At 40.3% G+C, this 23,078-nt stretch overlaps 1 protein-coding gene across 5 annotated transcripts in view; it reads right to left on the bottom strand.

The window, feature by feature from the left end:
• Positions 1 to 23,078, bottom strand: part of tox2 (TOX high mobility group box family member 2) — a 109,593-nt gene that overhangs the window by 70,089 nt on the left and 16,426 nt on the right. For 3 of the 5 annotated variants that reach the window (XM_011474912.4, XM_011474914.4, XM_020703201.3), the window contains exon 2: positions 5,498 to 5,590. The exons of the other annotated variants lie outside the window; for them this stretch is intronic. In XM_011474912.4, coding sequence (XP_011473214.1) covers positions 5,498 to 5,590 — 93 coding nt within the window. The remainder of the gene's footprint in view (positions 1 to 5,497; positions 5,591 to 23,078) is intronic. 5 annotated transcript variants of the gene reach the window in all.

Genomic DNA, 23,078 nt, shown 5'->3' with positions numbered 1-23,078 from the left:
ACTCGTTTTCCTGTTTTTATTTTGTCAGTGCATTGCCTAATATATTCCATTCCTCGCACAATTACAATGGAGCATCCCTCAGTTCTCACTCACATCAAATGCACTTGCTACAGAGTGTGATGTGAGCCATGTCAAGACAAACAAACATGACATATTAAACAGGAAAATGAGTCGTTTTTATTATTCTACCGAAATAAATCAGAAAAGCACTAATTACGACAACCTGCGCCTGATCCCGACTGATTCTCCCCAGCTCCTTTGCTTTCAGTGTGTGTGTGGGATATGTGTGTGTGTGTGTGTGTGTGTGTGTGTGTGTTTGTGCATGTGTCTGTCACATTCTTCTCCTGCTGCTGCCTTAATAGGCAGTCTCTTAGATATTCACTACAGAATAGCACTCATGCAATATTAATATCATACCAAAATATGGAAGCCCAAGCCCCCACTCCATCTCCCACTCCCTATATAATTGACTATGCAAGGCTCCAAATCAGCTTGGAGGGAGAAGAAAAAAAAAAGAGGGAACAGAGAGACAAAGCAACAGAAAGAGTGAGAGATGCAGAAGTCAGTCCTGACTGAGACGCTCCTGTCATCTTTGCATTACAGCAAATTCTGATCCTTTACCCTCTGTAGCACTGTCAACAGTGCAGCAAAAACAACAACAACAGCAACAGCTAGAACATTCAGGCCTCTCTACAAAGAATCCAACCTGAACCAAAAAGTCCCATCAGTAGGTTTTTATTCGCCTAACGTCACTGTAAACAATACGAGTGTTCTACTTTATGTTTGTCTGCATCCACCCTTCAACGCCTGAACTTTAGCTCCAGTGTTCACGTTCTTTCGACTAACGTAGCTCTTCAACCGTTTCCGAAATCAACGTAATTTCAGCAGATTCTGAAGCAGAGAAAAGCAGCCTTGTGCTGACTTCCGTTAAGCGCTTACGCAATTAACGTAAATCAGCTGATTCTGTTGAGTAAAGAGTTGCATACCGATGCAAAGCCAATGTGAAAAGTGTTCTCTGATTCATGCCGATCACGTTAAAGGTCAACAAGTTATTTATGGTAGGTCAAAGAGCATGTATTATTTACATCCCTAATCTCAAAGGGTAAAAAACCAAAAACAATTGAAGTATAGAGTATCCAAAATTTGAGCACTTGTGGAGCAATGGATGGATATGCAAGTTCCCACAATTTGTTGTGTTGTACTGACGTACTGACATCCACCTTTTTCATGGTAAGGATAACACGTCAATGTAAGGGTGGGGTCATTTTGACCCCATAAGATAGCACAAGGGTTATACAAGTTGCTGTGAATCAGGAACAAATAAAAAAGAATGTCTGGAAAAAGCTTGTGACGTAGAATCTGTATGAGCATGTTACAAGCTCACTGCTCTGTCCCTTTCTGATGAATCTCCTTGCTGACAAATAGATTCATTTACATCTTCACTTTCCTCATCTGGGGTGACATCTGGCTCAAAACTGTACGGCTGGATAGCTGCAATATTGCTCGCCATTTTAGTTGCACCGGTAATGTTAGCTTTAGGGGCTGTTACCTAGCGTGTAAACAGATGGATGACGGGAAGAGAGGTGATATGCACCAACGGTTACGCCTACAATTTGTTGGCAAACTCCTGCCAGTCTGCAGAAACTTCCTGGAAAACGACACAGGTTTTTGGATTTGGGCTAAAAACACCATATTCATAATTGAAGACCAATATAGGAACATTTTTGCAAAAGATGATTGGAGTGGGACTTGAATGTATTGTTGTTATACATGTATTCAAAAGGACACACAGGTTGCTGACACAACACAAATTCTGCCAGGAGTTGAACTTTCTTCTGTTTATGAGGACAATGGGCCCTTATGTGATGCAAACAGAATCAAACAAAACCAGATAGAATCATTGCTGTACAGCAGGAGTTCCAAAGTGAGACAAAACTTTAAGAACATTTTTGTACATTTTATGCTAACAGATTCAGGTCTTTGCACAGAGTGAGAGAGATCTCTTCACAACCATTATAAGTTTTTATACTTTTAGTTCACCAACTGTCCTTAGCCTCAGTGTTTTCCTTTTTTCAACTGGCGTAACTCTTCATCCATCCACCCAATCAACATTAAGCAGCGGCATTTGTCATGGAGTGAATGAGCTTAGCACTGATATGCAATACTAATGTGCTGCAAATCGGTGCAATGCTGCTATGAAAAAACACTTTTGTCCACGTCAGAATCAGCTGATTCACGTTGATTGGGTAAACGGTCAAAGATCTATGGTATGTCAAAGAGCCTGGGTTATTTAGGAGTCTCCTGTGACATCTTGAATGTTAAATGATTAAAAAAAAGGAAAAAGTACATTTTTTTTTTAAAATCCTGGTTTGTTTGCACTCAGTCTCATTGAACTACCCTCCATCATTCCATCCATCCATCCATCCATCCATCCATCCATCCATCCATCCATCCATCCATCCATACATCCATCCATCCATCCATCCATCCATCCATCCATCCACCCATCCATTTTCTTAAACCATTATTTATATATTTATTTTGGGGTCACATGGTTGCTGGAGCCTATCCTGACAACTGTTGGGCGAAGGTGGGGTACTTCCTGGACAGGCTGCTAGTCTGTCTCAGAGAATTGCCCTCCACAGCCTCTAATTTAACGATGGGGCCACTTTTAGATGGAACAAAGGAAAAGCAGACACACTGGTTTCCATTGAGCGATTTAAAATCCCTCTGACATGCTTGTTTTCAGGCTGCAGGAAGGTAAAGTGCCCAGAAAATACCCTCACAAGCACAGGTAGAACACACATAACTGCAGAAAGCTCTGAGTGATATTTGCTATTTGGTTATGAGGCAGCAGTGCTAACCACCATACCACCATGCGGCCTTTGTCTGTGACATGCTTTTCCAAACACTACAAGGACAAAGAACAAAAGCTGGGCTTGCAGCCGCTGGTTTTAGGGGGTGTTGTGAGCCACTGTTGTGTGGTGAGCTGCCGATCTTTTACATTTTACTGCATATTAACTTTGTTAGACAGTGCATGGAGATGCAATGTAGATGTGGATACATGAATGCCATTTTGAACTTATGGTGACCCTTCAAAAAGTGAAAAGTAGAACTTGAGTCCATTCAAAGTGAAGAAAGTTTACCTTCCTTTTAAGATTCCTTTAACATAGCTCTAAATGTGGCCTGTCTCCTGTCTTAAGGGAAATCGCCATATTTGTTGCATTCCAGCAGGTTTTATTTGGGTCAAACTCCTTCGAAACACTCTCCATTTGAAGTCACTAATGAAGCAGAAGTGTCCCTCCAACAGTAAACGCGCTGCACCAACAAGATGTGTGTGTGTGTGTGTGGAGTGTGCGGCTGACGCTCCCTGCACCAAATACTTCAGAAAAAGAGTCGCAAGCTTTAAACTATTAAGGATGTTGAAAAAAACAAAAACAGAAAGGGTTGTGGGGGCAGAGCCGGTTGGCGGTGAGGTGGAGGTGGGCAGCCCACCTTGACAGGAAACACAGAGGTGAAAAGCAGGAGTTAGAAGTTAGTTTGAGGGGAGGGGAGGGGAGGGGTACGGAAGTGCCAAGCCCTCTTTTAACTGAACTGAGAGTGGTTAGTGGGGGGGGGGGGGGGGGGAGATAGTAATCAGGGGAAAATAAAAGGGGTGTGTAGGAAGGAGGGAGAACACGTGTGTGTGTGCTGAAAAGGGGGGGGGGGGGGGGGGGGGGCTCGTGCACCTCAACACTTGCTCTTACTGCTGCACCTGATAAGTGCGATGGAAAAACGTTTGGTTTCCTCCTGCATGTTAAGTGGTTTATACCCCCCTTCCCTCCCTCTCTCTCAGTGCACACTGTAGCTGCACCCTGCTACTGTACTGACTCCAAAGTCAGGTAATAGCAGACTTAAGGAAATGACAGAGGAGGCGCTCGGTGAGGAGGAGGAGGAGGGGGTGAGGAGGCAAAAATAGCACATATTGTCTCTGCAAATACAAAGATCCACAAAAAGATTAAACCTTCAAGCTGTTGCTGGAAAAAAAAACTATGTCTGCTGCCATAGACGTATGTTGATCCAAAGCTTCATTTCAGCTTCGGGTGCAGAGTTATAATTTGTGTTTGGCTTAAGTAGAGGAAAGCCTATATATATATATATATATATATATATATATATATATATATATATATATATATATATATATATATATATATATATATATATATAAAATGGCCGTAGCCCAGTAGTGAAGTGCACCGGGAGAGACTCTGACGGATCTGGTGATCCTGACACGGCGCCAGCGCCTCTGTAGAGCTCTCCAAACCTAAGCTAGCCTAAGCTGACATCATCCATGTTTTCCATGATGTGGCAACAAATGAAGTCCAGAAAAGCATTGATGGTTGTTCCACGGCCAGGGCATCAAACCGTCAAGACTCGGCAGACACATATTTGACGTGCGAATCGTGTCCGGAGTGAATGCAGCATAAGTGAGTGTCTCCACTGAAAAGCATGAACACTGTTCCCTTTAGATAACATATGATTCCAGGCCCCAGGAGAGGATGGCTTTCTTAGAAATGCTTTGTTAGCATTCTGCCTCTTGATAAATGATTTAGGACATGGGACTAGAGACATCAATACAATCTCTGCTGTAATTAAAAAAAAAAAGAAAAAAGGTGCGTACCAACAATATTACACTGCTTTTACTTTCCCTGAGTCTCCCTTTACTCCCCCACCCCTCCTTTCAATGAGCCCTGGAGCACTGAGGAGATAATTCAAAAAGAACTTGAACACAGTAAAACATGAAAAACGAGGAAATTAAATTCTCTCTTTTTGCTCTATTGTTCTTTCATTTTCTCGCTTTTGTTCCATAAATGCTTAAGAGAAAGGCACACTAGATTCTAATTATGATTTTCACAAAGCTAAAAGATTTTTTTTTTTTTTAATAAAAGAAAAAAAATGAAAGGGGAGGTTTCACAAACACGCTGACTGACTTCTCTCATACTTTGTCAAAGTCAAAGTGCCGCAACTTTAGGAACAATTTTTCATATGACCTTGCAAAAACCAAATTATAAAAGGATCTCCAAAGACTGCAGTTTTGCCATGGATATTAAATATAAAAACAACAAAAAATAGAAACAAAAACACATTTTTTGGTTTCAAGGCTTTTTACAAAGTTGGTTTATACCTAATAACCTCTTTGGGAAGCCACCATGGAGCTCCCATATCAAGCTCATATTCTAGTGAGTGATTGCAGAGTCAAAGATGGATTTGTAATAAGGGATTGGGCCAAATCTATAAGTAAATATAATTTTTTGACATGGAAAAAAAAAACAACCTCCTAATTCACCCATTTAGGGTGCCAGTCATTACTTCCTCATATACTGTTTGGTAGCCTTCCTGGGCCAACGAAGTTCACCTCAGAAGTACGCTGCAAGCACTTAATGTGGAGATGAATGAGATTGATAGGGGGGGGGGGCATGGGTGAGGAGGGGAGGCTATGAGAGACAAGTCTTACTCCAGTAGAGGGCAGTCTCTTGCCGTCGGGGTTTGGGCGCATAGGCAGGGAGCTGTAGAGCCTTACCCCTCGATCCGCAGTGCCGTATCTGGCCTGGAGAGGCAGAAAGAGACAGATTTCAAGTCTGTTTTTCGTACTTTTGCACGCCGCAGTCAACATTGCATTGTGGGTTTTAAGAAAAAGCATGCACAGGCAGGAGGAACAGTCATCTCAGTTGTTTTCATGGCTCCCGTTCAGTTTCATCAGTCTGCAAACTGGTAGCCATGCTGCATCACACCGCTTCGTGGCGATGCCGAACGCGCACCTGCTGCATATTTGGCTGCATTTCAGTTCCATAGCTAGACTTCCTTTGCATCGTTCAACCGCGTGTTTCTGCACCTCACTTTGATGATAAATTAAGCCTTCTGAGATGGCCAGCTCCTCCCTGTCTTTTACACTTGTGGTTTGCAGCTGCAACAAGCGAGAGCTCCAAAAAAAGGCTGCAAAAGTCTGGGGACTTTTGGTCCTTTGCCAGGGAAGGAGAAGTCAGCTCACAGCAGGATCACCTCCCAGGATCCTTCTCATTCATTCGCCACTGCACCTTATTTCTATCCTTACTTCCTTATTGACTGGAAGCCCCTCCCTGTCCGTCAGGGACACCTTCACACTCTCTTATTCTCACATTTTGCTTTCTCATAGGAAGCTTTCGTTGCAAAGACTATATCTTTTTGCAGCAGTGTGGATTTTTCTTGTGTGGGCTTTTGACTTCCTGAACTCATGAAGTACAAGATTGCACGACTATCTAAGCATGACGCAGCGTTAATAAAGACAATGCGTCAAACAGTAAAACTGACTGTTAAAGATTATTTTTTCTCCGCAGATAACAAACAAGTTAAAGGTTTGAAACAGTGAGGCTATTGCTGCACACAAACGAAACTTCACTTTTTTTCCCCCCTTTCTTTTCTTGTGAGGCTTGTTAGATGGCTTGCAAGAATCACAGCTAAATGAATGCCTCACGGAAAAGCTGCTTGGAGGAGCCACAGTAAGTGAATGTTTGATATTTCTCCAGCATGCCAGGCTAATCTGGCCCTGTGGCATGCCATTACAGGGCTAATAACAGCTGTCTGCGGCCTGGAAGGGACACAAGCAGGTCTGGCTTTGCTAACTGGGCCTGACAGACTCATTAGGAGCACTGGCACTCAGAACGGCAACAGCCGAACTCCTCGCATTTCCTCGCTGGCTTGGACCAGCCTGCAAGTGCAAAAAAAAAAGCTTTGTCTGCTAACACTTGTTCTCTGACTCCTTGCTTTAGTTTTTCAGTCGTCACTTTGCTGGTTCCCACTATTGTCACCTCTTTTCTTTGAGCCAGCTCAGGGTTTCTCTGATGTTTCTGCCAAAGCAGATGCTCCAAGCCATTTGCCATCTTGACTCGACATCATGCTTTCTCTAACCTGTCCTAATTTTTTACACCCACAGTTCAGATCACAGGAGGAGATGGGGGAGATAATTATTTTTTTTTTGCTTATGCTTTGCAATCAGAAATATTGATCAGTAACAGGCAAACAAAGGCACATTCTTGAAAAATAAACAACTGACTCACAGTTTCTGGCTAGCGTGGGTGATCTACAACAGGAAGATGAAGCACCACATCAGGAAAAGACTGGCATCCTCTGAACTTTGTGTCAGTTACTGTATGCTGGCTATGTTTGAGAAGAAGAGGGACTTCCCCAGACAGTTGACAAAAGCAAAACACAGACCTGTGCACCAGTGCGCAAGGAGCAGGCAGGTCTCTGAACCCCAGAGCCAGTGAGAGGCTGCTGGACACTGAGCTTCCAACAACTGAATGAGGGATCAGCAGGTTGGTTCAGACCCTGTCATGTGACAATCTGCCATGTTTTTACAGAGACTTACTTGCCTGCTTCGGGTTATGAGAAGGTGCAGCAAATGAGTCAAACTAGAAACAAAACATTTCCATCTAAATTGGTTCCAAATGATGTATAATCCTAATGATGAAATATTAAATAAAACAGGAATTTGAGACACTTGTTGATGTTTTCTGCAGAAATTAAACTCCATGCCTATTATGGAGCAATTGATATTTTTGCCATGATGCAGCCACAGGTTGTGTCCAAATTCCTTCACTACTTAGTGCACTATATAGAGCATTCACCTTTTTTTTAGAGCTGCCTAAATGTCCAATTCCAAAATCCAGTGCCCTAGAAATTTCCCAGAAGTCTCTGCAAAAACCAGCAATGCCCACTAGATTGTTGAATAATACATTGTACCAATTTAAATGTGGGGAAAAAAATGTTTTTTTTTTTTTTAAAATAAATTAGCCAAGTTTTCATCGTCAGAACACAATGGAATGATAAATAGTCTTAGGCAAATGGTCATATTTATTAGATTTTTATTTTGAGAAATCTATGATCTATGATGAATCCAGGGCACTAGATCATTTTTTTAGCAGTTAAGGAGATGGGAGGGTATTCAGGCATAGTAAATAAAATACATTTGAACAACTGCATGCACATTACATGCATATTTCCTTTTTTTTAAATGCATTTTTCCAAAAAACAAAAAAAACAACTTCCATTTTACAGTTCCCTCAAGATTCACCAATCCAGAGTCTCTGGCTTGAATTTCTAATACATATTTAGGGTTTTTAATTGTATGTACATTCGCTACAAATCTGAAGCCTGCTAAATCCCAGCAGGCACTGAAATATAGTTCAGGACTGCAGCATTGGCCTTTGCCTTTTTTCTTGCTGGTTTGTGAGGCCCCTGTAAATTCAGAGGCACAGCTGTATCTGCTGTAACGTTAGCTGTTAACTCTTCTATTATTTTTGCAGACCTGCCCTTAAGTGAACACATGTGCGTCTGAAATCAGCATTCTTCTTAGATTAACAGAAAGGCAGAACACATCACACCCTAGAAATAATGAGGAGAATGCTCAGGGAAACGCTGGCATGAATGTATTCAGTGCACACACAGAGTGATCAGGGCCACTATGTACATTTTGCGCATTTTCCATCTATGTTTCTTGCATTGGTCATTTGTGGGTGAGCACAGGTGTCAGTTGAGGGATTCTGCCTCTGATGCACCTATCACTAATGAATTGCGTATAAACAGACCAATAAGCACAGACTGTTCATGTTCTACATAGATTTACGTGTTCTTTGCGTGGTTTATTCGGTCTTCTGTGGTTTTAACGTCGTTCATTCGTGATACTTTCTCCTGTGTGACACGGGCATCACACATGCCCTGTTTCCACTGAGCAGCATGGTCCAATTCAGGCCAGTCCGGTATTTTGAGCGGTTCCAAATCGCTTTTTTCATTCTATTTAGTAATAGAACGGATCGGTTAGGGTGGAGCTACTTTGAAGCCTGTTGATTGGCTGAAGGTCATCACAACAAAAGAAAGCGCCAGGAAAGCGGCTGTATTCCTCTTCCTTGCCCGCAATCTTTTTGCAAACAACATCAAAGGCTTTGTACATACGAAGTACCAAAAGCTAAGTGGACAAAAATGAGCTGCTGGTTGACCTCCATTGTTGTTGTTGTTGTTGTTAGCTTCACCTTGCATACACGGTCCAACTTTGAGTGGAAATGCTCGCCTGGACCCTTCTAAACCGGACCGGATCGGACCGATCAGTGGAAACAAGGCTTTAAATGACGCACACGACACTTTCAGGATTGTACTCATCAGTGCATGGATGCTTTATCAAATATTATTGGCACAAAACATCCAAATATTTGTTTCAATAAGGTATTTCTTTTCTTTACAGAGGAAATATTGCAGAAACACAATATGAGGTCTGGTTTAACAGTCAATAACAAACTGTGAGTCACTTTTTTCAGTGGTTTATGGAAACTTTGGTGTCTGACAAACAGATGCATGCTGCAACAACAGTTTGAATAATGCACAGTGATGAATCACTTTCCTTTAGACATGTGGTGATGATTGTGATGTAATTCAACCTGACAAGTGGTAATACATGATACGCGCTCTGAATCAGTGACTTTTTAAAATCTTTTTCCATATTAAATAGCAAAAAAAATAAATCAGATTTTTAAAGGTTAGGTGCACAATAATCTGACCAACACTTACTTCTAGTAAACTTCTCACATTTACATAACCAGCTCCTCACTGCAAGGATTTGGGAGGATTAACTACAATCTTTTGATGTTAAATTATCCACAGTATCTCTGCTGCCATCTGTGAGTTCCGGTTTATGGATCTTGGAGATTTTTTTTATTTCAAATCATAGCACATGTTTTGAACTAAATCAAAACCTTTATAAATTGACAGAATTGCATAAGAAGTAAGATATTTCTGAAGAAATGAGATGAAAGAAAGCGTTTCTATTGGTGCTTAAATTGGGATCATGCCGTTCTTCGCCAAAATGGACAAAACTTGTGTTGTTTTCTAAGATATAGTTTCTGCAGAGCGGCAAGAGGTCTTTAGAAATTCACCTCTGGGTTGTGGGTGGGCCGTGTTGGTGCGGAGCAACCCCGCCCCCGTCCCCAACCCTGTTGCTTAAAACTCGGGGCAGGGAGCTTGTGGTCCGCCCAGCGTATTTTCTACGTCACAAGTAAGCAGTTTTTCAAACGACATTTTTTGCAGACACTTAAAAACCTTAAAAACAGCCTTTTCATCAAAGTGGGTCTTTAAGTAGAAGAAAGTTCAGCTGAAACCAAACATGCAGCAGGAGGCTTCCTGCCATGGCAGACACTCAAACTGCTGAGTAAAAAAGCCCAAACAACACTGAATGTTGAAATGTGGCTCCTAATGGAAAACCACAACTATTCTGTCTGTTGATATTCAGTGTAAAACTGCTAGTTTGTGTGTTTCCATATGTGCATCAGCGTACACATCAGTGCTAAATGATTGTTTATTAGGCTTAACATTTTATTTCAGCCTAGCTCAGCCATGCTCTTCCTGTCTGGTTGTGCCTGCTTGTGTTTTCTGATCCCCTGCATTGTCTCCACCCTTCCTCTTGCTGCTGCGTCTTGTGTTTACATTTCTCCAGTAGTTTCTGTTCCATTGGTCAACACAGATGGCAGTTTACACTGGGACAGAATACATACAGCAGACACGCTGGAGAAAATGTGCAATTCCCTATTTATAGCTCTATGTGTGTATTCTTCTGCTCTTCAAATAAGATTGTAAATTACCTTTTCCTATTTTCTTTCTGATTTCAAAATAGAGGAGAGGCAAAGGTAATACAATATCATACCTCATTTATGTTTGGCATAAAATAAACATTGTGTGTTAGCCTGCAGGAACTGACTCCTGCTGAAGCACTAAAAAAGTGACCCACATTACAAATCACAAGAAGGGCTAACAGCGAAGCTGAGTTTTTAATAAAACACAGTAAATATGTGTGATATATATAAACTTTCACACAGAAGCTGAAATAAGACGTCTGTTGTGTTTAATCTTTCTGTGAACTTTCCTGGCATTTGTGTTGATTTGATGCGACTACGAGAGAGGGAACACTGTTTTCAGTGGATAACAGGGCAGATTTTCAGATGTGATGGGAGAGTCAACAGCACCTAAACAGTTCAGCTTAGTGACTGTGGTGACAGCTCCACGCAACTGTTTAAGGCCATGTCACACAGCCACTATGTAAATTTTGCACATATTGCACGGATCAAAATTGGTATGGATATACCACACAAAGAATACGTAAATCTACGCTGAACATGGACCGTACGTGATTATTGCACTGTTTATATGCAATTCATTGGTGATTCACGCATCAATTACGTAATTTGAACATGATACAGTATGTAAGCCATATAAGCGATATAAAAGTTTGATATCGGATAGAAGTAATAATAATAATAATGGATTGGATTTATCTGTGCTTTTCAAGTCACTCAAAGCGCTTACATTGTGTCCATTATTCAATCACTCTTCATTCATACTTGGTGATGGTAAGCTACTGATGTAGCCACAGCTGCCCTGGGGCAGACTGACAGAGGTGTGGCTGCCAGTTCGCGCCTACGGCCCCTCTGACCATCACTGGTATCATTCATACGCATTCACACACCAGTGGAGCCACGCTGGAGGCAAGGAGGGTGAAGTGTCTTGCCCAAGGACACAAGGACAGTTGGCTGGGGGGAGTGGGGATCGAACCGCTGACCCTTCGATCATTGAGCCACTGCCGCCGTTTGTAAGTGGTTGGTCCTGTCACCCCCGTGTCAAGTAGTTTGTCCTACTCTCTTTGCTCGTTCAAGACTTAAGCCAGGTGGAACCAGGGGTTCTTAAAGTGTGGCCCGGGGGCCAATGGCGCCGGCGGGAAGATTTTTTGTGGCCCTCAATAAAAGAGAGTCAGAGCAGGTTCCTTTGAGGAAAAACGTTGTGTTGGCGAGAAGAAAAGACCCTTTCAAGCTTCAACGAGGCTATGCTGCACAGCAAATAATATTTAAGAAAATGGCTAAATCCAGTGAAGCTGTGACAGAAGCTAGCTACGTTATGGCTTTGGAAATGGCCAAGCGTAGCAAATCCTTAAGTGACGGGGAGTTTGTAAAAAGGATGTATGCTGAAAGTAGCTGACATTGTTTGTCCAGAGCAAAAGAAAAAGTTTGATGAAATAAGTCTGTCAAATACTAAACAAGTAGAAGATCTGGGCAGCAACCTCCAACAGCAACTGGGAAAACATCTGGAGGGCCTGCTTAATTGTACAAATGACACTTGATCATTAAGGTTATTAAGAACAACTTTTTCTGTTTATCCATTTTTTCCCCCACCAAAATTGGCCCCAGTCTAATGTTGAGTTCTTAATTTGAGATCCCCTGACGACCAAACGATCAAACCCCATGCCATCTCCTTCCTGAGTCCTTGTAAAGTACATGTTTTGTGTCACATGTAATGTTGTGTTTTTGAACCTCCACAATTAAACTTTGGTCGTCCATGGTGGTGTCATCTGTAGTGTTTAAGTGTGTCGCGTAAGCAAATCACTTAAATTATGAAAGCAAGTCTCATAAAGTTTTATTCTGAAAGTACAACAGAAGTTTTTTATTTTGAAACCCGGGTGTGTTACTGGTTCCCTGGCTTTTTTCGGCAAAATTGATGCATAAAGGAAATAGAAATAGAACTCCTGTGTAAATCTTGCTCGGCGGAGGGTCGGAGGTGGAACACAGACGTGACAGAAGCAATGAAAACATTCTGATCCATTAATGAAAGTACTATTATTTGTGTGTAAACACAATACAATGGAGAGGCAACGAAGACACACCGCAGATAGTAGACATCAGCCCAGTAGACATCAGCCTTCAGAGATATCTGGACATACGTGAAATGGTCGTGGACAGCCACAAATTTGCGTGTGCACCTTGCAAAAATCGTATACAAGATTTACGTAATAATTGTGTGTAAACTACGTAAGATACGCGTAAAAAAAATTGTAAGAGCTCAAAACTGAATTCACGTAAAGATACATCGGCCGAAACCCTTGATGGACATCTGCGCACATCGATGAATGACAAACGCAAGAAACTTTTATGAGTTACTTCTATCACGCCCCTACCACAAAAGAACGACAGTACATATGTTTAAAATGTGCAAAATGTACGTAGTGGTTGTGTGACATGGCCTTTACTGACTGCAGTTGCCTCATTTTTACATCCACGTTATATTAAAGAGATTATTTTCGCCCTTTAAGTAGAGGGCATCTTGAAAAAAAGGTTGATAAAATCAGATGAATCAGCCTTAAACCATCGCTTTGAAGATAAACATCATGACTGTAATAATTATTGAGAGTGAAAAATTATTCCTGTAGTTGTTTGCTTTATTCCATCACCTTCTCCCACACGTTTTCCATTTGCATTTTGTCAAACAAGAAAGATGGAGAGCATTAATTAGGAGTGCTCTTTCATTGCTTTTGTTCTTATTTAAAAAAACACTGATCTTTATAGAGGCAATTGAAGAACAAAAGAGTAACATTGCATCATTTTACCACCGACAGCAGAAGCAGCTAAGCTCTGGACACAGGCAAAGAAAGCAGATGGCTGGGAAAAGCTTTAGCTAATACAAAAAAACAGGGGATTTTCTCTTTTTATTCATGAGCCGTACACGCAAGAGCAAAGATTACTTTAATATAGACAGAAGCTGGACAGAATGGTGCCTTAACAAATTGCTGAGGAGAGAAGAAAGTAACAAACTAAACGTGTGACGTCTCCAGATTTCCTTCACAGGACTGTGCTGGAGGGATTTTTGTAGATCTACACATGCAACACCTCAGGAACACTGACTGAAACATTCCTAGGATGAGAGCTTTTTAAAGCCTTAAGATGGTGGAAGACACACTGAAAGTCATGTCAACCTCAGATTATTGTAGGATATAGATTTGATCGAATTACTTATAGATTTGATAGAATTACTACTGTTACACTAAACCAAACATTTTCTTTTGTAATATTTGTACTAAATTTTGCATTACTGTTTGCATTAAATACCACTGTCAACAGCAACATCCAGCGCCTGTTCTGAACCAAGATGGAGCCTGTGCAACACAGCTTTAGGAAATTGTCCCAAAATGCATTTTTACTCACTTTGAAAAAAAAAAACTCGTTTTAAACTAGCTTCACTTAAGAAAGACAAGAGTTGCTGATGTTATGACAAATATCACGACGAATTAAATATATATATATATATATATATATATATATATATATATATATATATATACATATATATATAGATCCCAGAAGTCTCTGTGCATCAATTCTCACGACGCAAATACAAATATAGACCACGATGCATTGCGTTACAATGATAATTTCTGTTTTTGTAAACCAACAAAGTCCAACGTGTTTTGCTTTCTTGGTAGGATTTTCTTTTTTAAACAGAAAATAAGACAATTTTTTTCCAAAACAAAGATCTTTATACTTTCTTAAGCATCTGTCTTTTGCAGTGTACACATTCAAATGCAATATTAACGTGAGTATTTGCCATTTTAATCCTGAGTGGCACAGGTCTTAGTGTCAGCTGAGCTGGTCTGAGTGTTTCAGAAACCGCTGATCTGCTGGGATTATGACATGCAAAAATGTACATGGACATGTAAAAAGCAGTCATCTGGCTAGGAATTGTCGATGGAAAACTAAAATCAACAGGCAAAGAAACCTACAATGCATTCATTTGTGGAGGGAATCACACATTTAATGACCTTGAGCCCTTTTGGCTTCTTTCTTGTCGGTCAGGTACAAGACTCCAAACTTGGTCAAAGAGGAGAATCAGAATTTGACAGCAATCTCAAATGAGGACATTTGATACTTGACTTCCACACCCAGATTTTCAGTTTGATGCAGCACTCAGACGTGAAAGCTCACAGAAAAATACTGCTACAAAGGATCAGCAGAAAAATGCATCTAAAAGAGATGGGAAAGAGAGATAAAGCAAAGGAGTTAGTTGAGAGGTGATATGCTGACTACAGACAGTTGATTTGGTTTCAGAGTGCATTGTTACGGTGCTTTGAATTAATGCCTCCCAAAGAGTCCAATTGTGATTCTTAGGTTGTGCTGACAGAATATTTGACAGCCAAGGGTGAGCTGCTGATCTCAGCTGAATCCTCTGTTCTGAGTGTGCACATTTGCACGCACATGCATGTGTCTGGGTGAGCGCGCTTCATCCCTAACACATTCAGGCCCCTACATGTGTGCAAATACTGGTGCAAAACACAAAAATGAACAGCCACACAAATCAATTCCTCAATAGTTTGCACGTGCACAAACCAGAAACCTTTGCATCCTGCTGGATTTAGCACATTTTTTTCATCAAGACGGAAAAGTTTGACTAACTGCCTTTTTCTCTCCTCTTTTTTTTTCTCCGCAGGAAACACGCCGTCCCTCTGGGATGCTGAACAAACAAAACCACAGACAAACCCATGCTTTAGTGCAACCATGGGATAGAAAAAACCCCAGAAGATACTCCATCAAAATAAAGAGAGAACACAGCGTTGGTCCACTCTGACAGGCCAACAACTTAAGAAAAATCTCTTACAAATTTTAATATACAAACTTGCAGAAACCGCACTTTCATTTGTCTAATTACGTTAAGTCCAACCACAAACCTGAGCTCTTTTAACTACTGTTTTTCTCTCAAATGTAATGCAAGGAATCTGTGGTGCAAGCAATAAACATGCCGCAGTGATAATGCATTGGCCTGAACGCACAACTGCTGTTCTCACACTTCTTGTAAAAGGTGGGATACTTTTAATAGGTGCTGTGGACCTCCGTACAATCCAACAATTTGCAAATGTACTCCAGTGCCAAAGCTCTAATGAATTTAAATTATATATATATATATATATATACATCTTTACTTAAAAAAAAAAGAAGAGGATCGTATAGAAAGCAATTTTAATCAATGTTTTATTCACTCTAAGTCTTTTGGTGCTTTGGCTGTTTATACTTTTCCTAAAGTGCACATTGTTATTTTTTTACCTCTTTTGATTTTTCATGTATTTCTCAAATGCTTGCATAAATACCAATGAATACATTTAATATTTTGCGTTAAACAATGATTTTGGCCAGGGATTCGACAACACGTTTGAGCAGAATACTACAATATTTATCCTTGTGGGATCCCGTAGCTCATAATATGTAAGCATGCTTTGCAACAATTACTCAACGTGATTGCATATAACTTCTTAACGCAAGGCTTTTAAGTAAATCTATAGAATTTCTTTTGAGTGAAAGTTAAGTTAAAGAAAAGATTTTTACTGATTCATTTAAATAAATCCAAGATTTTACTCCAATAATTCATGTTTTGTTAACAAAAGTGCCATTTTTGTTTAGTTAATCAATAGATATGGAAATAGGCTTCTTGGGGTTAAATTGTTATGACTGAATGTTTGAATCCTCATTTATCAATGATACCGACTCTTTGCAAACGGATGTTTCTATTACATGCAGAGCTGTGAAAAAAAGACTCAGAATTCAATTTTACATATGATGCATGTGTGACTGTCTGCAGGTTATGAGATAACTGATGTTGTGAGTGGCTGATAATTCATATTTAGAATGTACAGTTATCAGTATTTTTTCATCACTTAATGATAAAAGTGTCATTTTTATTCATTCATCTTCTAAACCGTTTTTCCCTTTCAGGGTCAAGGGGCTGACGGAGCCTATCCCAACCTCTTGAAAATAAAATAATGTTTTGAGCTTAATGTTAAAGACCCACTCCAATTGTGTTTTGGTTGTTTTTAACATGTACTTGTGGCATCTTCCGATTAAAGTTGGAGATATATGAAGAAAATTAAGCTTAAAATTGCAATTCTGAGTATTTCTTGACTCAAATTGTTATGAATCAGGAGCAGATGAAAAAATTCTGTTGGTGAAAAAGCTTGTAGCTGTGACATACGAGCTACATTTGGTAGGCCACAAGTTCCTTGCTCTGCTCCATTTTAGTGCATCCACTTGCAGTAAAAAACATCCATTTATGTCTTTGTTTTCCTCACCTGAGCTGGCATCTGGATCAAAACTGTACGGCTAAATAACTCTGATGTTGCACACCGTTTTTATTTTGCACCGGTAACGTTATATTGGGGCTGTCAGGGGCTGAAAGCTGGTGGGACACAGCATGAACAGATGATGGGAAATTAGGGAGGGCTTACTCCATCTCAACAGTCCCGCCCACAACTCAGAGGTGAATTTGTAATGAACTTCTGTCGCTCTGCAGGAACTATGTCGACACAAGTTTTTTATTTATTTAAACGGCATCATAATTAAAAGACTACTGGGAGCGCTTATAAAATAAATCAAAAGATGATCAAAGCAGGACTTGAAAATGTTTTGTTTTTTTCTTTGCTAAATTCCAGTTTCAATATAATTTCAGGATCTATTAAAATACAACAGCACATTTAATGAAAATATCCTGGCTAAGAGGAGAAAAAGAGGAAGGAGACTCATTGTCAGCTGAAGAGTGCAACTGTTAACATTGAGGATGGATATATCTCGCCTTGGAGCCATGTCTCTCCAGGCCTCCTCTTCTTCGTCCTCGGCTATCGGTTTACAGCGCGGCTGTCTCTATTCTGCCTTTAGATCTTTCTCTCCATCTTGAGTGCTTTGCCTCACCCTAATTAGAAATTCCCCTCCGACCAACTGAAATTGAATTGCCCATCATTTGCATAATGATAGCTCACCGGGCTGACAGTCGATTTAGCATGAGATGAAATGTAGCAATCACTTAAGAGAGTGACCATGAGGGAGTGTAGGTGGGGGGTGGGGGGTAATAAGTAGCAAAAGAGAACAGTGCAAATGTGAGGAAGAGAAAGATCGCAAAAATGGAGTCCCAAAAAGACGCCTGGAGAGGAGGAAACGGTAAAGACTGACAGGTATTTAGGTTATTGTCTCACATAGCAAGTATGGCTGGAGGGAAGGATGTGTCCTCATTATGACTGTAACTGGACACAACAAGGACACTTATAGGGACACTTACATAAGCCAGTCGTTTTCTACGCAAACCCTCTTTGAACTCATTCTCTGTCCTCTATTCTCATCTACTTCGCCTCCCCTCCTCTCCTTTAGTCTTGATCATTATTTATCATTTCGTTCTCCATGCCTCTGTTTGCTGCAGTGCGATTTATGTATTGTCCCTCTTTCCCACCTCCTAACCCCAAAGGAGAGCGGGGGTGGTTCCAGATTCCAGTTGGCTCGTCCATGCTCCCGTACCTGACCATGGACCTCGCCTCTGGCTCGTCTCGCGCCCCCAGCCGTCCCAAAACTCTATCTGGATGAAGCCGATCTGTTGGACTATTTAAGCATGTAGTTGTAGAGTTAGATAAGCTAATCCTTCTCTAAGGGTTCTGGTACAACGCATGTCCGTCCTGGGAGAGGATCCCTCCTTCATGTGGACACCCCTGAGGTGTCTTCTTTTTTCCTGGAATCCGTTCTTTTTAAGAGTTTTTGCTTACTGAAAAGGAGGGTCTGTTTAGTTTAGTCTGTTTAGTTTAGTTTAGCCATCAACTATTGAATTGTATGACTTTATGTTGTTTATGATGTCGTGTTTATCATACAATCACCAGTATGAAGCCCATTGACACGACTGTTGTTCTGATTAATCTGAATTGTCTGCAATTTGAACAGAACACATGTTTCATTGTCTTTGTTAAAATATTTTAATGCTAAATTTGACATTGTATTTTTGGAAAAAAGTGACATTTTCCATTTGAAATTCTGACTTATACAGTTTACGAAACTGTTCTATTTCTTTAAGAATTGTACAACTTATTTTTCATTATTTTATGATTTTATTGTAGTAACATTTGCCTTTTTCTCATATTTTTTTTTAACTTTAGTTTCATAAAATTTTGACCTTTATGTCATATTTTCTTTTTTTTTATGGTTGCCTTAATCTCCCAGATGAGCTTTTCAAAATAAGTTTCATTTCTTTTCCATATAGAGGTATTAAACCTTTATAATGGAGATAATTCTTTCCAATTTTCCCCCATTTTTAATAAACCAGAAAAAAAGATTATTTTTTCCACTGTTAGAAATGAAAACCATATAACAAAAACAGTAAGAAAACCCCTAATTACTGTTCTCAGCAATAAATACCAAAAGCTACATTGTAAAAATCAGTCACGTCAGTGTTGAGCTGTTGAGTTTTTGGTTTCCTGAGCTGCTGCTTGGCACACTCTAGCTTTCTTCTTGTACATCAAGAACTCCAGTGCCGCCCACAGTTTATAAGAAGTGGCCACATTGTCATCTGTGTAGCTGTCAGTGAACGCCCCACCAGTTAAACAACTGTCTCAGCATGTACAAATTACTGTAATCAATGATATGATAATCACCATGTTGCCTCCCCTCCTCCGGGCCATCAATCTCCCCCTCCACCATGGACTGAATGTGATTAGCCCAAAAAATCCTGATAAATGTCGCGTCAGAGATGTCACGTAACTGAGGGCAAATCAAATAAAGCTGTGTGATCAGTGCAACAAAGTGACAGTGAAGGAGCATGGGGGCTGTGGCTAATGCACACATCAGGCTAATGCGTCAACGCTGTGAGAAAGTTGCCAGCTTTCTATATAAAAACTTGCTTATTCATAGTATCAAACAGCTGAGATGAGTCATGTGGAGGTCATATTTGTTTTCTAATAGTTCCAGCAGTCAGATTGGAAGCTCTGCCGTCAGCCTGATAAGGCCGCTGCTCATTGTTTAACTTCCAGTCTCTAACTTGAAGAACCTCCTACTAAACATATGCTGCCCTCCACTTCTTAGTGTTATGCTGAAATGTGTATTTTTGTGACAGAGTACTTTTGCGACTTAAAATGTCACTTTTTTAAAAATAAATTGGCTCATGTGTTTGATATTTTGGTATTAACAACCACTAGAGGGCACTGTAGGTGTGCGTGTTAGCATTTGCTACTGACAGCAGTGTAGAAGAAGAAGCTTTGTTCACTCCACCCTCGGCAACGCGCATTCAAGCGACGACTTTTAATGAAGAGTCGACAGAAACGCACATAAATGCGCTTTCTGGACTTCCGTGCTAAAAGCTCTTGCTTTCACATTTAGCTATGCACATTTTCCTTTTCTGGCTCGAGGGGAAATTTTAACCAATCAGGGATTCGGATTTAGTAGTGATGTGTGGATGGCGTCTCTTTTAATTCACGGGAGTGCATAACGTTTAAAAATTGATCATTACTAATTGCTTTTTGTGCCTGGACGGAATTCGATGACACCACGTCTTTCATCTTTCAGAATAGAGCAAGCCCCTCCCTGCTCGTCCAGTATGAACACGGTGGGCTGAATGCACGTTGAAGAGCGCCCGTCACATGCCCGGTGTGTCCATAGCTTCACACCTGCCTACACAGAAATGTTTCAAAGCATCATAGAGCATGAAGAATTCAATGGATTTAGTGATTTAAAGCGAAATAAAGACTTAAGCTGACTTGTTAGCATGTTTTCATGATATTATCTTAATAAATGTTCATATGTTGCACTAATATAGAAGATTCCTCGAACGTTTCATGAAGCTAAATAAGCATCAGTGTGTTACGGTAGTGAAGTGCAGATATCCAGTCTATTGTGTTTTCTATTTTGTTATTATGTTTTGCCTTTCAAGAGGAAATGTCCATTCTTGTTCCTGTTTTTCGTTCAATTTCTCCCAAAAATGTGACTTATATAAATGTTTTTTCTTCATTAAGCAGTTTTTGGCTGCTGCAACCTAAACTCTGGAGCGACTTTTTGAGCAGAAAATGAGGTAATTATGCTATCTTTAGTTATAAAATGCAGGTTCTTGCCTAAATAAAGTGTACGCCCAAATGTTAACTGTCTAACACCAGCGCAAAAGTGTACATGGTGAGAAGTACAAACATCACTCAGCTTTGAAATCTTTCATTTGATTCCTCAATCTCTTCATCCTCTGTCCATCTCTGCATAAGCGATTGGCGATCGCATGTTGAAGTTGGTCGGCCCAGACAGGAGGGAGTTAAATCCCTTATCTCTGCTCCGCAGAAGAAATTCCTACTAGAGGCCTTGCTCTGCTGGTTTCCTGCCTTCTTGCCCAATGCCCTATTTTTACTCATCTGGGCTCTAGAAAACTAGGGGCAGCTTTTTCCTTGTCACTAACATATTTCCTGCCATTCTCACTCTGACATTTCTCCCCTCGGCACGCTTCGCTCAAATCGTTCCCAATCTTTATGGGTCATAACCTTTCAGCCAGGGCTGTTGATATTCAAATGTACCTGCCGACACCAGAGAGGTGCTGCAAACTCAGACATCACTCTGGTTGGTTTAATCTTTTTTCTTCTTCTTCTTTTTTTCTGAAAAAGTTCATTTGAGACTTTTCAGCGAGCTGCTTGATCCAAATGATACTTCATGCATTTCTGAAATCTTTATAAGATGAAATTATCGACTTTCTCTGTAAAAAAAAATAAAGGGTTGCCCCCCCCCCCGGCGAATATTTGATGTGACTCAAATGCTTTCTTAACAACCTGAGTGACCAGGTGAACTCATGCGATCGACTTCAGTCTCTGCAAGGGGCCAAGAGACAACAATAAATGTCAGCTTAAAGCACCCTGGGGGAGGCGTGATATCGGTGACTGACTTTTTCAACGGATTTCATCCTGTTCAGACACCAGCGTGGTCTGAAGGCAGGTGGGTCGATTCTGGTTAAAACCACTAAAAGAAAAACAAAGTACCCTCAGCTATTCGGTTCTTTTGTCACTGTGGTGTGGTCCTAAAAATATTTTTCATCTATCTACAAAATAAAGCAAATAAAAGCTGCTTTTAAGGTCCTCTTCCCATGAAACATTGGTGCTGCAGAGATTCTAGTTCAGGGCAGTTTGGTTTCTTGCTGCTGTAAATGCACTAATTTATATTCCGTTTTGTGAAATATGAACACCAGACCACAAACACCTGCGCTCACACCCCAGTCATGGATATCATTATTTCTTTCCAGGAGGGGCCAATTTTATTCAAACTGCTTACAGCATGCTGGGGGAAAGGGGAGGGTTATTGCTCAACTTTTACCAATTTATCCCTCAATTTGTGCATTTGTGTTTGTGCAAATGATCGTGCACGATGAGCTGTGGGAGAAGAAGAAAAAAGTTCACGTGACGGATAAAAATATAGTCAGACTTCAACAGGATGGAGATACTGTAATCAAACAATAAATCAGAAATAACATGGCTGACATCCACCCAGCTCTCCCTTTTCTTATAAGCGCAGCAGCTCCGTGACAACAGAACAGCTGATAACTGCAATTTTGATAAGTGTCCTTTACTTTATGCATTGCAAAATAGCCCTAATAGAAATGAGACAAAGATGAATAAACTTTTTAAAAAAAATCTTTACATAGGCAAAAAATCTGCCAATAGGGAACGAAAAATGGTTTTACCAATTCTTATCTTGAGGAAAAAAAATTCAAATCACCAAGAATAAAATTAGTCAAACTAAGATCATCTTGATAATGAGAGAACCTATAAAAGTCCCATTTAATCATCTCTTGATCCATTTTAAAAATGTTCCCAGTGGTCTTTTAATTATGATTACGTCGTCTTTAGCCAGAAAACAAACCCAAAACCCAGCAGAGTGGCAGGAGTTCTTTAAAAATCCACCCCTCTACTCAGAAGTCTATTTTTGTCACCATTTTCACCACAGTGCGTCTGAAAAAATATGAATTTTCTTGCAAGACAGAAAATACATTCTTAAGATTTTTTTTTGCAGTGTAGAAGATTGAGGTCTCCTTTTTTTCTTGAACGCTCTTTTAAAACGTCATAAAAGTGAAATGAAATAACAGTTTATGTTTACTTCTGGTCATTCCAAAGAAAATGCTGACCAGGAATTAAACTATGAGCAACCTGAGCGAGTGTGTCGTCGGTATGGGATGGTGACGTATAGAGCAGTTTGACCCATTTAGAGGCGTTCTGTAGATTTGAAAAAACTGCTGTTTTATGCGGAACAAGAGGAAAATGACGTCTTACACAGTCACGGGTGTTCCCACGTGTTCACGCACAGATTGTATTAGGAAGAAAAGGAAAATTGCAGTGAAATATTTGAAGGGAGTCCAAACCTTTTCATAGTCTTTTTTAAGACAGTTATAAGGGTTGGAATAACTGATGCTCAGCAAAAGCTTTTCAGCGCAGATCAAGCAGT

The sequence above is a fragment of the Oryzias latipes genome, chromosome 5, assembly GCF_053564925.1.
Source record: "Oryzias latipes strain Hd-rR chromosome 5, Olatipes_Hd-rR_3.1".
Lineage (NCBI taxonomy): Eukaryota > Metazoa > Chordata > Actinopteri > Beloniformes > Adrianichthyidae > Oryzias > Oryzias latipes.
Note: the sequence above shows the minus strand (reverse complement) of the source record. Positions and strands in the feature narration are given on the sequence as shown.